The sequence below is a fragment of the Sitodiplosis mosellana genome, unplaced genomic scaffold (assembly GCF_009176505.1).
Source record: "Sitodiplosis mosellana isolate CC-2019 unplaced genomic scaffold, AAFC_SMos_1.0 Smas_scaffold_6150, whole genome shotgun sequence".
Lineage (NCBI taxonomy): Eukaryota > Metazoa > Arthropoda > Insecta > Diptera > Cecidomyiidae > Sitodiplosis > Sitodiplosis mosellana.
In genome coordinates, this window is record NW_022601391.1 from 3,676,550 (window position 1) to 3,691,591 (window position 15,042).

At 34.0% G+C, this 15,042-nt stretch overlaps 4 protein-coding genes across 12 annotated transcripts in view; 2 read left to right on the plus strand and 2 right to left on the minus strand.

Annotated features, from left to right (window-relative positions):
- The first annotated feature begins 3,661 nt into the window (after nucleotides 1-3,661).
- On the plus strand, nucleotides 3,662-4,403 carry LOC129574200 (origin recognition complex subunit 6). The gene is made up of 2 exons (XM_055455807.1): nucleotides 3,662-3,849; nucleotides 3,918-4,403. Exons 1-2 carry the CDS (start codon nucleotides 3,785-3,787, stop codon nucleotides 4,330-4,332), a joined length of 480 nt encoding a protein of 159 aa, XP_055311782.1. The 5' UTR covers nucleotides 3,662-3,784; the 3' UTR covers nucleotides 4,333-4,403.
- Nucleotides 4,379-7,644, minus strand: LOC129574192 (protein FAM98A). Its single transcript, XM_055455790.1, has 7 exons — nucleotides 7,392-7,644; nucleotides 7,024-7,156; nucleotides 5,953-6,171; nucleotides 5,736-5,871; nucleotides 5,136-5,614; nucleotides 4,862-5,048; nucleotides 4,379-4,731 (listed from the first exon to the last, which is right to left on the minus strand). Exons 1-7 carry the CDS (start codon nucleotides 7,424-7,426, stop codon nucleotides 4,526-4,528), a joined length of 1,395 nt encoding a protein of 464 aa, XP_055311765.1. The 5' UTR covers nucleotides 7,427-7,644; the 3' UTR covers nucleotides 4,379-4,525.
- A 786-nt stretch (nucleotides 7,645-8,430) lies between these two features.
- On the plus strand, nucleotides 8,431-13,544 carry LOC129574202 (longitudinals lacking protein-like). Of its 9 annotated transcripts, none has more exons than XM_055455813.1 (5): nucleotides 8,431-8,818; nucleotides 8,884-8,965; nucleotides 11,892-12,111; nucleotides 12,192-12,278; nucleotides 12,364-13,544. In XM_055455813.1, the coding sequence occupies exons 3-5, from the start codon at nucleotides 12,016-12,018 to the stop codon at nucleotides 12,553-12,555; spliced, it is 375 nt and encodes a 124-aa protein (XP_055311788.1). In that variant the 5' UTR covers nucleotides 8,431-8,818; nucleotides 8,884-8,965; nucleotides 11,892-12,015; the 3' UTR covers nucleotides 12,556-13,544. The 9 variants fall into 9 exon arrangements, with proteins under 9 accessions (XP_055311788.1, XP_055311786.1, XP_055311785.1 ...); XM_055455811.1 differs by having other exon boundaries at nucleotides 8,431-8,716; XM_055455810.1 differs by having other exon boundaries at nucleotides 8,431-8,965.
- LOC129574194 (BUD13 homolog) overlaps nucleotides 13,408-15,042 on the minus strand; it is a 2,371-nt gene continuing 736 nt past the window's right edge. The window contains exons 2-4 of the mRNA XM_055455792.1: nucleotides 14,679-15,042; nucleotides 14,280-14,588; nucleotides 13,408-14,202 (exon numbers count right to left, since the gene is read on the minus strand). The exon at nucleotides 14,679-15,042 is cut by the window's right edge and continues 394 nt beyond it. Of these exons, the coding sequence (XP_055311767.1) occupies nucleotides 14,030-14,202; nucleotides 14,280-14,588; nucleotides 14,679-15,042 (846 nt within the window). The 3' untranslated portion in view covers nucleotides 13,408-14,029. The remainder of the gene's footprint in view (nucleotides 14,203-14,279; nucleotides 14,589-14,678) is intronic.

The following is a 15,042-nucleotide window of genomic DNA, read 5'->3' on the forward strand; positions in this document are numbered from 1 at the left end:
TTCTGCTTGTCAACAAGGGCACAAAAGTAATTCTGCTCTCACAAGATATGATTTGACAAAAAATACAACAACAGATACTTTTTTTGAATTGAAAATTCTATTCATTATATACCGTGCAGTTCGACAGTTGGCTCAAAATGTTGCAATTAAATATTGCAAAAAAATGAGGACATCATTTAAATTTAAATAAAAAACAGTTATCACTACAATAGGTTTATTGTATTTAGCCCAAAGGTATTGTTATTATCGACCATATCTCTTTTTTTTTCCTTCGCCTCAACCATTCAAAATATGGAAAAAGAATGCGGTTAAATGTCTTTGCAAATATATACGCTATATTATTACGAGCAGTATCATCAGCACCTACAGAATTGGTTCCGTTTGTGAAACGAAAACCGAACAAAACTGGTCGGTCTGCATCCGAAATATATGTAAACATTAAGAAGGGGTTTAGTGGCAAAAATATGTCATAAAATAGTGAGATACTCTTGCCAATTTAGTAATACTCCAAACTAATACTTCAACCATTTTCCGAATAAAGAAGAAAAAACTACTCGTAATACTCCAAAGACCATTGCGGATTTTGAGATAAAATTCAAAGGGCCAGCATATCCGCTAGGTACCATTTCAGTCGGTTGATGTTGAGCAAAAAAATAAGTTCGCAGTGCTACCAGCGCCATAAGCAAAACCGTTATGAATCATTTCCGTGAAAAAATGATAAGGAAAAAACGCGTTTTTTCGCGGTTCTTTGCGGTTTCCCGCGTAATTGATAGAAGATAACGGAATAATGAATCAGAATAATTGTAGTACTCGACCAGAACTACAACTTTGCCCTAGACACCATCTCGTTATCTCTTATCAGTTCCGTGGAAAATGATAAGGGAAAAAAACGCGTTTTTTCGCGGTTTTCTGCGGTTTCTCGCGTATTCCGCGAAACTGATAAGAGATAGCGACATGGTGTCTTCGGCAAAGTTGAAGAGCAACTTCGTCATAGACACTAAGTCGATATCTCTTATCATAGTCCAGTTATAATATAAAATTGCCATGGGGCCCTGGAGTCCCCCAAGGACAACAGCGTAACATGTTTTGCGGCAGGCTGTATTTTACACATACTCACACATATGCATATGTTTTTTTTTTCATTCGTGTAGAGAAATGTTCAATCTATACAATGAGACTTAACTCCGGTTGGTTTATACACAGTTTAGTACTTTTATTCAACTTTAAAGTTCGCTGGGGCCCTGGGTGCCCCAAGAACAATCATAGTGTTAATGGACAAAAACCAATTGAAAGAAGTCTAAAACCTATTACATTTGAAGTAAAGTTACACTATAAAAGGCGTTTTTATTCAAAATATAAAGAAGTTTAAATGTAGCGATTTATTTGAGAACAAATGTGAATATTTTGAAGTTAAATTTCGTTATTTTTAATCTACTGTCATTCGCGAAAAGAATTCGGTCATTTTGGTTTGCTTAACTGCAATCGTTTCTGCTTTCTTTGTTGCGAAGCTTCTGAATCGTCATAGTTGTGTCGACCAATAACAATTCCAATGAAAAATATTGTTTATAATGGTCTGAGTAATGTAAATAACTCAGTTTGAAATCGGGTTGCGACATTTACCGACAAAATATGCAGACATTTGTCGCGAGCAAAGAAATCAAAGTGCCGACCAAACATTTTATTGAAAAGTGTTGTTTATAAAATTCTAAGTGATGTAAATAAACTCAATCTGAAATTGAAATGCGACTGCAAACTGATAACAAGCAAAATATAACGCGCATGTAGAAGCATGATTTTGTTTGTTCAGTTAGTTATCTCCATATTCAATTTTGCTTTCTGCAAAATGTATTTGTAAAAAAAATAATTTCCTGAGAGTGTGGCCGGTTAATTGAGTGCCGGATAATCGAGGTTCCATATCATATTCCCATTTGTAATTGAACATAATAACTTCACACCGGTTCAACAGATCTGCAATGGACAGGCTCGCATTATAGAACCATCGGAGAATTTTGCTTAATTGCAAAACATAGAAATTATGAAAGAAAATTGGATTGCTTGGGTCGGTGCGATGCACGTTTAGACGCTGTCAAAAGATTTTTTGCCGAAAATTTGATTTGAAAGGAATAGGGATTTCGGAATATGATTATCAATATAAGCAAAGCGCAAATTCACAGATACTGACGGGTGATATCTTCGGTGCATGTCAAAGAAAGGGAGCGCTCAAACACAGTACACGTCTATATACCTTTCGAATATATTTGCTTAATCCAAATTATAGAGAGGACTGTAAGTAGAGACTTTAAGCTACAGTTTTTGGTTTTACTTCCTAAATAAATAAGGAGTAAGTGGAAATATAGAGCGATGCAAGTATGATGCCGACAACCATAGCAAATAAAATTACTTTTTTCATATCATGTTTTGAACTGACCAAATAAAAGGGTTCATCTCGCAGATTACGATAGAAGTATGTTAATGCTATTGTAATATTCAGGATGTGTGTGTGTTTATTTTCCGTGTGGCATGTTTCATCGACTTTTTCCTTAGTATTTCAAGAAATTTACGAGTTATACCCCCCAAATTCAATTTGTCAAGAAGCTTCTTTCAAGTATTTTGGACAATGTATGTTCTCGAAACTTTAGTATGCAGTAGATCGACCAAAGGTCTGAGCATAGGAGAATACAGGTATTTTGATACATTTTGGAGCTGCTTATCGAACTTACATATTATACGATCCGCTACCAAGTTACATGTACCACATGCGAACGAAGTGCGAATACACAATAATGATTTTAACTCTTTAGTCTTAGAAATGAAGCGAAAAACATGTTTTTCTTAGTAATAAACACATCTTTGATAAGTCCGGATTTGGTTATAGACAGATTTGTAATGTGATCATTTCTTTTCTCTATAAATATATTGTGACGATTAAAAAAAATTGATTTTCTTATGGAACACTTATAGTTTTTGGTGTCGAATGATGGGATTATACAATTCTTACACTGCATTGTTATTTGATACTATAATTGATGTTAAGCGACTTCACGCGCTACTATACTAATCCACACTATTTTGCGTCCAAAGTAGTGTCAGATATGCATTACGTAGATTATTCTAAATACATCAATAACGACTGCGTCATCGGCTCTCGTGCAGAACACATTACATACTGCACACACTTGCAGGATACAAACTTTTGATGAAGCGCCTAGACTCAGTTGAAAATAAACTTCACAACGTCCCCTGATATCGTTGTAGTTGCATTTTTTACTAAATTGATTACTAAAAACTATACTACCGTTTTTGTCCTTCATTCAACCTATTATTTTTTGTGTCATCTTGCATGACCATATTAGAAATTTCAAAATTATCAGTTTGGAGGTGCTTGGACGGCTCCACTTTATTTTGTGGGCTCAACATGATGATTTTTTGCTGTAATTGAAACCGTCAATGTAATACTAATTAGCTTTAAACGCTTCGAATATATATGTGTTTTTCTATGAAATTCTCTCGTGTTCATTTTCAATGGATTTTTTTAAGGAAAAGATTTCCTAATATCTTTCACTGTATCAAAATTGAGTACATAGATGGCGTTGGTTTGCTGTATTGTGCTGGTTAGAATTTGCGAGAAAGAAAAATCTACCTATGTGTTGAAAATGGAATTTGGCGCTAAAACCTGACAGCTAAACATAAACAAATATTCATTTCGTTCAAAACATTCGAATAAATAATTGTCCAAAATATAATTTGTTACAGCCGATTTCCACGGTATTTATAATCGAACAAAATGAGCGAGAAATTGTTAATCGAATACTGTCAACGTGTTGGCGTTCTTGATGACGACGTAATTGAGTGAGTATAAGAAAATTCCATTCTTTCTACCAATGCATGCAAATAATTTTTATGGTTTTGTTTCGTAGAAAATCAAAGGAATACCTTCGTTTGATTGGAATGAAAAAGTGCACATCGAACGAGACTGTAAAGATAGTACTTAGTATTGATTGTGCAGCATCTTCGTGCAATTCTGAATTTCAAACCGAAGTTGCTATTCAATTGTCAGGACTGAAGAAAAAGGAGTATGGTAAGCAAAAAGGATTGTTTGAAAAGTTGCTTGATTTGGGGAAAAAGTCAACATTGGATGCTGCTCCAGCAAAAGAAAATGGTAGAACAAACAAAACGAAAAATGTCCCGGAAATCAGCATTCCACGCAAAGATCAGAATAATAGCGACAAAAATACCGTTCAAGTCGAGCCTGAAATTCAGTCATATGAAGAATGGCGGGATTGCATGATCAAAAGAGCCAAAGAGGAATTGGAGAAAATTCGGCAACAGTAATTTAGGATGGAGGCGAAATGCATTTAATATTAAAATAGTACATATGTATAATCAAGTATCTTGGAAATGTTTATTTAAACTAGTATTATTTTTTTAAAAAAATTATCATAAAAAATGCGTGAATAAAAATCTTTGCGCTGAATTTTTCAGTTGCTTAACATTAATGCAGTTGTATTCAATTTTATTGAAATATTTAGCGTCGTCCTCCCCGATTGTAATTCGATTGACCTCTGTTGTAGCCATCGCCCTTGCGATTGTAATCCTGACTTTGATTTTGTCCATAGTAATTGCCTCTACCAGCTCCAGCGTTCTGATTTCCACTTGAACCGTAATAGTTTTCAGTTCGATGCTGATTTTGGCCATAATTGCGATAGTTTTCATTGGACTGATTGCCTCCACCTGATCGTAAAGAAGAGAAATTTTATCAAATGTACATGCATCAACTAGGACTTGGTTGATTATGCTTAAGCATCAAAATTCATTCAGTAATTGTGACTATACAATAAATTTGCCAATAATTTGTTCCAACCTGATTGAGACCATCCCCCTTGCACTCGATTATTACCCCCACCTCGATTATTATAATAGTTCGCGTCGCCTGAGCCAGTATTTGGATGTTTGTAATTGTTTCCAGAATAATTTCCCTGCTGCTGGTAACTTTGTTGGTAATTTCTTTGTTGCTGCGGGTTTTGTCCTTTGTAATTAAAACCCCGATTCTGTGTAAAATGAAAAAATGGAGAGGTGAAAGGTATTGCTTTCAGTGAAAGAGAGTTAAAATGTAAAGTTAAAACGGTGCCACTTACTCCTCCACCTTGGTTGCCCTGACCGCCTTGACTTCGATTTTTTTGCCAAGTTGGCATTTCCGGTGGTGGTGGTTGATGCTCATTCGCACGGCCACCACGATCTGGTACCATGCCAATAATATGCTTTTGAATATCACTCTGCGTATTTTTCCGCACATTGGCTGAACTAGTTTTTTCGACGTGCAAAATGTCATCACGAGCTGCTAACAATTCAATAATATCGGTCGTTTTGTTACGGTGCAGAATCTGGTCCAGTTCCTGGCGTTTATTCGAATAGCATTCCGCTATGACGTTACCCTTATTTTTCGCCGCGTCAGACCATTGAAACGATTGAATAGTGACATCTAATCGTGTAAGTAACATTTCTCGTCTCAAATCGTACTCATTATCCAATTCGTTTTGCAGCTTTTCTAACTTTTTCCACTCTTCAAAGGTTAATGATCTGCTCGGCGCGAAAAGCGTTTTTCCCCATAATTGTTCTAAATTTGAAACAAAAATAGGTTTCATTCATTTCACAGAGTTTTAGATAATGCGCTCAACCAGAAAACGTTGGCAACAAATAAATATGTCGAAAGTGAATTTGAAACGATCGAATCTCACCATTTTTCTTGAAAATTTCCGAAAATTTCCCAAGCAGTTTTTCGAAGAAAACCTTTGGTGTAATATTTGGTGGTGGTTTACCCAAACTAAGATTTTGAGTTACAGACTTCAATGCAATCGCTGGTGCGCTTTCCAACTTAATTTTAACGAAAAAATTGAAATCCAAAATAAGTTCGATTGTGAGCATGTTGATGCTAATGCTAATAATATTACTCACAATTTCGATCACCACTTTCTTATGTGGGTTCAGCTTATGGCACATTTTCGCTGCCATTAGTTCACTGATAAGATAATTAAGTAACAATAAACGATCCTGTTTTGATTGAAATCGCTGCGCTGTTGGCCCGCTGATCAATACCGAATATGGACAACTTAGTTCTTTCAACAAACTCGACAATTCCAAAACGAATTCCGTTGATTCACTATCTGGATGTATCTAAATGAGATATTAAATTTGAAGTTAGAATGTTTGTATTTTTTTTGTATTTTTATTTTTATTTTATTTTTATTGATTTATAATGGTGTTGGAAACAGGAAAAATCCCTATAACATTCTTCACCTGATTTTGATAGTTTAAAGAGTGAAAAACAAAAAAAAAAATAACATCAGCAGAAGCAGCCATTTGGTGCCATCATGAGACCGAAGCTGAGTACCCCAAGTTTGGAAATTGGAAATGAAAGTTTTTTGAAACGCAATATGAATCTTATTGGAAGGATTTTCTTCCAGCATTACGCAATAAACGAGTTGGTTAGACTTCGTCATCACGTTTGTGTTTATTCTTAGCACTGCCCATAAATCAGACTCTGATTATCAGAGATGTCTTTGGCAAGGTGCAGCCCCCACGAATGGCATATTTCTTCGGTTTGCACCAAAATGTCAAAGAAGAGTAATCAACAGGGCCGAATATTGAAGATATTTCTGAAGAACTCTGCACGAATCTACATAAAATCTACAAGTGAATTCGGCACATTTGCCTAGCTTTGAGTATCTAACTTTGTTATTATCTGTACAAAAATCAAACTAACCAAAGCTTAACGCACTTGAAAAAATCAAATAATTAACAAAAAACGCCAGAAATGGCACTGTGACTCAAGTGTATGACAATCAATCTCATGTGCATTGACTGGGAAAAACTTGGGAATATAAAGCCTTGACCGTGGTGCGAAATAGCACAAGGAAACAAAATATGATCTACTGTAAGTACTACAACGGGATTAAATATTAATCCAATAGGATAAAAAAATACCAAATTATTGATGATCCAATCCATTCAGTATCACAGATATACCTGTTCATCCAGATTCAGCAAAACACTTATTTCGCCAGTTATCCAAGAAATAAGATTCCGAAATTGTGTTGATGTCGTCCCATTGTCTAATATCTCCTCAATTTTGGCTGCTTGGAGGCAGTCACCTTCATAGCTTTGAAAAGAGAAATCTATGTGAATCGAACTTGTTTGCAAAAATGAAACTCATCGAAAAATTATAAATTGTGTTGTGAAATAAAAATGGTTTGGTCACAGTTGAATGTATTTTCCATATCCTAAATATTTATATATATCAATACAATCCTCCTACAGTAATATACTGTTTGACACGATTGGGTAATTCTTTTTTTTTCTCAAACATTATGAAATATGCAGCTTATGTTGTTTACCCAATACTATTTAAAGATTCGATTAATTCTTGCATTTCACTTGAGATTTCAATTCGTCCTTTAGTATTTTTGTGTTTAGTGTATACACTGAGCGAATACTTTTTTTTGACTATTTATTATGTCGGTGTTTCTGCTTGTTGAAAATACCGGGTATCGCAAATACATTTGGTTTGTATAATGAACCAAATTTTCGGCGCACAATGTACTTAAAAGTAAAATGTCAAAACTGTTAATACATTCGTACGTATAACTGGATGCGTTCAAAGCCATTCACTCTCAAGTGTGATAATAATAAATCAATATTATTAGTTTGCTCGGCGATTTTTGAGTATGTTGCCAATAGATTGTAGAAATCAATGAAATATTTTATCATCATTCAATAAAAGTTCAAAAAAAGCCATTTTTACAATTGATTCGAATCAGTTTCGCCATCTGTTTTGAATTTCTTCAAACAATCTACAATCAGATGAATTTGAAATGAATAGTATTTTCACAATAGCTGCTGCAGCATTTTTCTCCAAATTGTTTGACAATTTGTAGAGATATTGAGTTTTTTTGAGTTGTGTGCGTTTTTTTAATGAACTGCCGATTGTACTTTCCCTTAAATGCTGACACCTTTATAATTTATGCTGACCATTTGTTTCTTCAACAGCGTCTGATTTTATTTTTATGACGAAAACTATAACAAGTGAATGTTACTATTTTCAGATCAATACCATTTCAAATTAAATACAAATTTTCTAAAATTTGCGCAATTAACGCCGTTTTCCAATCATTTTCGATCATATCTTTTTAAATTAACCTGAATTTTCTGATACGGTGCTCATCAGCCCATACATATTTTGTGCTTTGTTGTATGGATTCACACTGTTGGCCCCTCCTCGTACTTTCCTTCCTTTCAACGCGCTTTGTATGTATAGAAGATTGTAGAATTTCAAAACGTTTCATTTCATATCGTTTCTAACTTTTAACAAAGCTATCCACAAATTATAAATTCACAAAATTCGTTGTGGTGTGAATACGTGTGTGGCTGTGTACGTATTTATGCGAGTGTGTATGTACACGTCCATGTATTGGATGGTATGTATGTATGTATGTATGCACGTTGTGTGCACAAATTGAAGTAATAGCAGAGACAGGCAAACGCAGTGAAAAGAAGAAGCAAGCAACACAAACACTGTTAGATAAATGGATACAACGGGCAATAAGTTAAAATAAAAAAAAAGAAAGAGAACGAAAGAAGAAAATTTGCTTGTGTATTTTTATGAGTGCAAACTAAACTCGAACCAAACGCGGGACAACTGGCATGAGATAACAATTTGTGTGTGAGTGTCTTGTTTTTCTTAATGTGTTCAGTGAAATGTTTGCTCTTTTTCATTTTGTATTATTATAAATTCAAAGAGTTCTCTCCGCAAAACTTTAAATTGGTCCGAACAAAAATATATTTGTTTTTTCCTTTCGTTTTTGACAATTAACCATATTCATTTAATAGCATACACACCATTTAATAATTCATTCCAACGTGTCTATCCAACACTGTATATACTTGCATATTACTGTGTTTGGCATTAAAGGTAAGCCGTCATAAGAAGAAAAAAAACCAAAGCTGTTTGAAGATTATATCCGTAACTTTTCTGAAGAATATTTTCTAATGTTTTGTTCAAGTTGTGGACTAGCGACAGAGTGTAGTTTCGTTTAATCCAATAGATTGGAATTAAAGCACTATTCTTCATTACCAAGAAATCAATGTGTTTTTATATGGAACAACATTCAATATTTAAACATCAATACCTTAATATGAAAAAAAGGGAATTGCTTCAATCGACCGAATACTCGGCGATACGTTAATAATTAATAAGAATACATTTCAATTTAATTTTTTTTCCTTCGAAACTTCAACTCGAATAAAAAATGCAGACAAAAAAATAGTTCTGGATGCATTGAATTTGATTTATAAGAAAAATAAGGACATGTCGAAATAATTTATAGATTCCATTCTCTATTTCCACTGATCAGAAACAAGTGAGTCGCCATATCAGAATCAGCAGGAGGATCAGCAACACAAACAACAGTCTTCATAAAGAAAATCAGAATTGAAAAAGAAAGAATAGATTGAAGAAAACATTTCAAGTGCCATAGCATAGATTCATCATTTGAAACATTTTTAACATGGTAAAACTAGCAAAAAATAATAGTAAAAATATCGAAAAAGCGTTATGGAGGAATAAATAAACGCACCCATACACATGTAAAACTATAGTATTACATGTGTACACATATACATGTACATGTGTATGCATAAAATTTTAGAAATGACAAACTAAACAAATGAATGTTGGATGAAGTGAGAGCGGCGAATGCAAGAAAAAAAAGAAAAGAAAAGTAACACGAGAACACTTCCAGTCGACGAAAATAAATTGGTGTGTATGATGCGAAAATTATAAAACTGTAAAACAATGAAATAGACACGGTGCGATTTTTCTTCAGTGTCTATTCGGCGTCTATCCTTCTCGTTTTTACACATTCTCGACGACAATCGCTGTAAACTTTCCATTCTCTATTCATGTTTGTCGTGTGATTACGACGCTTAGACGATACATTCAATACCGTGTAAATCGCATTGCTGGAACATTGAGTTATAAAATGGTAAAGCAAAACAAAAGTCCCAAATCAGACGAACGTTTGTCAGACCAAAAACAATGATAAATAAAAGAGTAAACCATAGCAAAAAAAAGAGAACGGAAGACAACGTAATGCAAAGCAGTGCAATATATGTATACACACACTACAAGAAATGTTAGTTCTAGTATAATATAACATAACATAGCATAGTACACACATGCAACTTATTATGTGCAGTGTTGCACCCCTGGAACAGTTTTCGAAAATTGCCAGCACATTTTTTAGGCTATGAAGAGAGGGCATCGTAATGTTCGAAACACATGCATACTAAGTGTCCAACGAATACTACACGCGCCAATAAATTTGGACAACATCCAATGTGATTGAAGTGCAGTTGTGTTGGTGTTTGCATGTGAATGTTTCGATTCCGAATACTAAGCACACTATTCAACTGTACCAAACGTAGAAAAAGAGAGAGAGAGAGAGAGAGAGAGAGAGAGAGAGAGAAAATTGCCTGCTACTGTTGTTGGATTTTCATTTTCGTGTGTTGCGAGTCGAGAGAGTTGTATATATTTAATACACATATTTTATTTTTCCTCCTTTTCTCTTTTTCCAACGTTTTTCTTTTGATTTTTTTTATTCGTTCGCTGTATACCATGAGTGACAGATTAAGTGCGTATTCTGTGCAACCAATTGTATTAGTGAATTATTTTTTTTCACAGTCGTATTCCTATACTTTCACGATTTCTGAGACGGTACATTTCTTTTGTTAAGTGACATTTCAATGCTGTGTGTTAATAATAACACAGCAGTCAGACATAGAAGCACAATCTTTTCCATTGAAATTTTGCACCAGGTACGGCACCATCGTCAACACACATACACACAGCCAATATGAGAAAAGGTTAATAGTTTAAACTTTCGAATTGACAGTCAGTTTATGCAATCTTCACTAGCAGCATAGTTTCTAGCCATTGTCAAGTATACGTAACGATGCTAAAGTAAGAAAAGAAAACGCTAGCAACATTTCCACTGAATAGGGCCTTTTTAAAATACATTTCTTTGGCCATATTTATGAATGTACCACTTCCGTATATCGTTAATTGTACAATAATTTTTTGAAACAAAGAAATCGGACAGGGTTCAGCTTCAGTTGATTTTCATTCGAAAAATTTTAATATTTCAACCAATTTTTTTTAAGGAAAATTTTTTGTTTATCATTTGCTTAATTTTAATGAATTGTGTAAACAAACAGTGACTTTGACTCCAGATGACCTAAGTTATAAATGGTTTGGATCGTTTGAAGATTGGTTAAAAAAATGATTGTGTTTCACAATGATGGTTTTCAAAAATACAAAAGATTTCCACCATGTCCAGACCCAATGAGATATGGGACTATTCCTATTCTCTCGAGTAAATCGGAGTTTTTTGCGAAGCTTTGTGCGCAAGTAGAAATTGATTTAATAAAAATGGGATGCAGCTGTTTTGTGCAACATTACACATACCTGAGAAACAACAGCAAAAAAAACTCATCTCTGTTCAATAAAATATTTGTATTGTGGGAGCTAGCATGTACACAAATCCGCACTTTAATTTCTATTCACGAATCGTTCCCAACATTTAGGTGCAAATTCCAAGATTCGTAATCTTCTCATCGTTATCTATTTGTGCATCCGTCTTAAGAGAAGTGTAAATCCACACTCCCCGATCATTATTGTGAAAGATTGTGCATTTTGGTTACTATCTCTTCTACCAGTTTCGGTTTTTTGTATATATGTCATTTACCGGCTTATAAAATGAAAAGAGTTTAATTATTGGCACTTTGTTTTATTGAAATAAATTAAAAAAAAAAAAACATTTTTGTTCTATCCTTTCTAGAGCATTTGAAAACAAATCTGAATTGAATAGAGTGCCGCATGTTATTGGGTCCATTACACGGAAACTCAACATCAGTTATAACACAATACGAGGCATACATTAAAGCAAGATAAATTCGTTGAAGATGGCCGACCAGCAGTTTTTCTTGAAATGGAATGATTTTCAAACGAATATGGTGACATCTTTTCGTCATTTGCGTGATGAGAAAAGCTTTACAGATGTAAGTGCTACTTTATTATCAAAATTTGTTGCAAAAATTAGGATTGAAAATTGTGGGCCTTTCGAATTTAAATTAAATAGGTGACATTAGCGTGCGAAGGACAAACGTGTAAAGCACACAAAATGGTTTTATCTGCGTGTAGTCCGTATTTCAAATCACTGCTAGAGGTAAATGACAATTGATTCGACTGTATAACTAAAACGAAATGTGGCACCATTCATTTTAATTTTTAATTTCCAATTTCAAATTTAGGAAAATCCATCGAAACATCCAATCATAATCCTGAAAGACGTTTCTTATTCGCATCTGCAGGCAATTTTGGAGTTCATGTATGCCGGTGAAGTGAATGTGTCTCAGGAACAATTACCAGCATTCCTAAAAACAGCCGATCGGCTTAAGGTCAAAGGCTTGGCAGAGACACCGTCGTCAATTAAAAGGGAATGATTTTTTTTTTCGTGTAGAAAATGAAGATATTTAAAGGAAACAAAAAAGAAGTTTAATACATTTTTAAAAGTAAAATTCTATATAACACAAAAACACACAGTAAATATATTTACAGATGAAAATAAGTTGATGAAAATAGGTTTTCTAAGGAAAACAAAATAAGTTATATAAAAAAAAATCCTACGCCCAATTGCATACATCGTTAGTTCACAAAAAAAAAACAACAACAACAACAACCAGAAGACACTTTTAACATTACCATGATTGCGATAACAAAATAAAATGCGGCACAAATAAAGTGAATCTACATTGATTTGCAAACCTTTTTCATGGAGGTTTAAATAAATGGCTTATAAAATGCTATTATAGAATGTAAAAAGTATTGCAAACCCTTGTCCAGCTTTTGGAGAATTCCCTTAACTCCATTCGAGCATGCTTTCAAATATGAATGTACTGTACTATCAAAACAAAAACAAAACTAAAATAAAGTAAAAAAAATGCTCTCAATTTAATTCAAATTGACGAAACCACTTCAACTTATTCTACCATAGTACCATAGTCTTGGCATATTCCGCCAAAAACTGAACTTATTATGGAACACTCTGGATAATTAACTGCCACAAGAATTCGTGCTATCATTGAAGAAAACAAAACAAAATAAAATCAACTCTCAAATCTTTGAAAAAAAAGCAATGATCATGGCTAAAAACTAGTAAATGCATTGGACATTTTAATGAACGATGGCTTTAACATTGATGAAAAATGGAAACAAAATCGATTTTAGGCATTTTTTTTTACGGGGATGACGACGAGGACAATGACATTTGTAAGAGAATTAGTGGAAAGAGAATGGATGTTACTGAGAATTGTAATTATTATAGAATTATATGGTATATTTTATACAGAAAATCATAAAAAAAAATTGAGTTATATGGATTCAACAATAAAATGTCTCATTTGTACAGCAAAATGAACAGAATAAATTGCAATGATGCGAGTTTTATTTCGGAACCTGGAAAATTGTAACAATCAATATCAAACTACCCTTGTATTTTTCTTGACTATGTTGACTAGAGTTTATTCACCTAATTATTTTTCTCCATAGGGTTCGTGAGTGATTACTGAACTGGTAACTATTTTGGGACATTTTGAGTATAATTTTTACGTACTATGATTGGAATAGTCAATCGTAGTTGATAAATTACACATACACACTAAATCGGTGAACTGAATTTGTTCAAAGTTGTTTGAAATTGATTGGAATTCAATCACGGTACATACAACAATCCAGTCAAAATGTCCCAAAATAGACGGCTAACTAGTAGTCAATATAATATAATAATTGTTTCAGAAGTGAAATGCGCAACAAAAAAGGCACGTAAAAAGAACGATTTCATAAAAAAGGAATGAATAAAATTAAACAGTATTATTTATTGGAATCGAGTTTAGCGTTGAACTAACATTTGTTGCATTTTTACATATCTTCGACGCTATATTTGTATGCTTCTTCTTCGCCGGCTTTCTTCTGATTTAAAACATCGAACCATTTCTTTTCATAACCATTTGATCGATCAACACCATCCCAACGATATCCAGGTCGAATGTTGAAACGGTTTTCGGGAAAAGAGCTTTGATAAATTGGTTTGCCTACAAATATTGAATCAGATTTATATAAATAAAAATGTTATCATTTTGGTATGAAAATCAACATAAATCAAACTCACATGGCCCAGTCTGTAGTTCACTTGTCTTTTTACGGAAATACGCAGCCATTGGATCTCCATCGCGACACTGACTCCGTAGGTAGTTCTCTAAATCGGCATCATTTGCATATCGTGCCATTGGCTTGTTCATTTCGTGACTTTCTGATGCCATTTGTTCTTTGAAGTGTTCTATCTGCTTAAGACCTTTGCCCCAGCGATCATAAATTTGTTTTCGCTCTTCTTCCTTCTTCAATTTCTCGCTATCCTTCTTGTCTTCCTCATGTAAACGTCGGTGACGACCCGTTCTTCGGTCACGAACCACATCTCTGTCTAAAATGTTTAGGTTCATATATGATTAGAATAATTTGAATATTTCGTAAATTATAGTTAAAGCCAATAATAATTTACATGAACGCTTACCTGTGTACTTTTGCTTCTCTTGTAATTTTTCAAACATTTCATTTTCACGTTTTCGAAACTGTTCATTTTCTTCCCGCAATGCTTTCGCGTCCTGTAAACCCGCCACTTTTCCGTCCAAGGTTTTAACCATTTTGCTGTGAGTTGGCGGAGGAGAATCAGATTCTCTTTTGACAGCTTTATGTTTATCATTATAGTTTCTTGAAGGTGAACCATCATTTTTATGTGAGCGTTTTGGATGCGAATAATTGCGGTCTGAACGTCTCGGAGAAGTGATATTAGGACTTCGATTTGAGCGTCTTCGCGGAAAAGCGTTCGGGCTTCGATTTGGTCGTCTTCGCGGAGATGCATCTGAGCTTCGGTTCGA

Bases quoted from the DNA above. Each gene is read 5' to 3' on its own strand.
- LOC129574202 (XM_055455810.1), top strand. From the start codon at position 12,016: ATGGCCGACCAGCAGTTTTTCTTGAAATGGAATGATTTTCAAACGAAT. The intron at 12,112-12,191 runs GTAAGTGCTACT...TAAATTAAATAG, and splicing joins ATGAGAAAAGCTTTACAGAT to GTGACATTAGCGTGCGAAGG. The intron at 12,279-12,363 runs GTAAATGACAAT...TTTCAAATTTAG, and splicing joins ATTTCAAATCACTGCTAGAG to GAAAATCCATCGAAACATCC.
- LOC129574200 (XM_055455807.1), top strand. From the start codon at position 3,785: ATGAGCGAGAAATTGTTAATCGAATACTGTCAACGTGTTGGCGTTCTT. The intron at 3,850-3,917 runs GTGAGTATAAGA...TTTGTTTCGTAG, and splicing joins CTTGATGACGACGTAATTGA to AAAATCAAAGGAATACCTTC.
- LOC129574192 (XM_055455790.1), bottom strand. From the start codon at position 7,426: ATGCAAGAATTAATCGAATCTTTAAATAGTATTGG. The intron at 7,157-7,391 runs GTAAACAACATA...CTCTTTTCAAAG, and splicing joins GAATCTTTAAATAGTATTGG to CTATGAAGGTGACTGCCTCC. The intron at 5,872-5,952 runs GTGAGTAATATT...GTTAAAATTAAG, and splicing joins AGAAAGTGGTGATCGAAATT to TTGGAAAGCGCACCAGCGAT.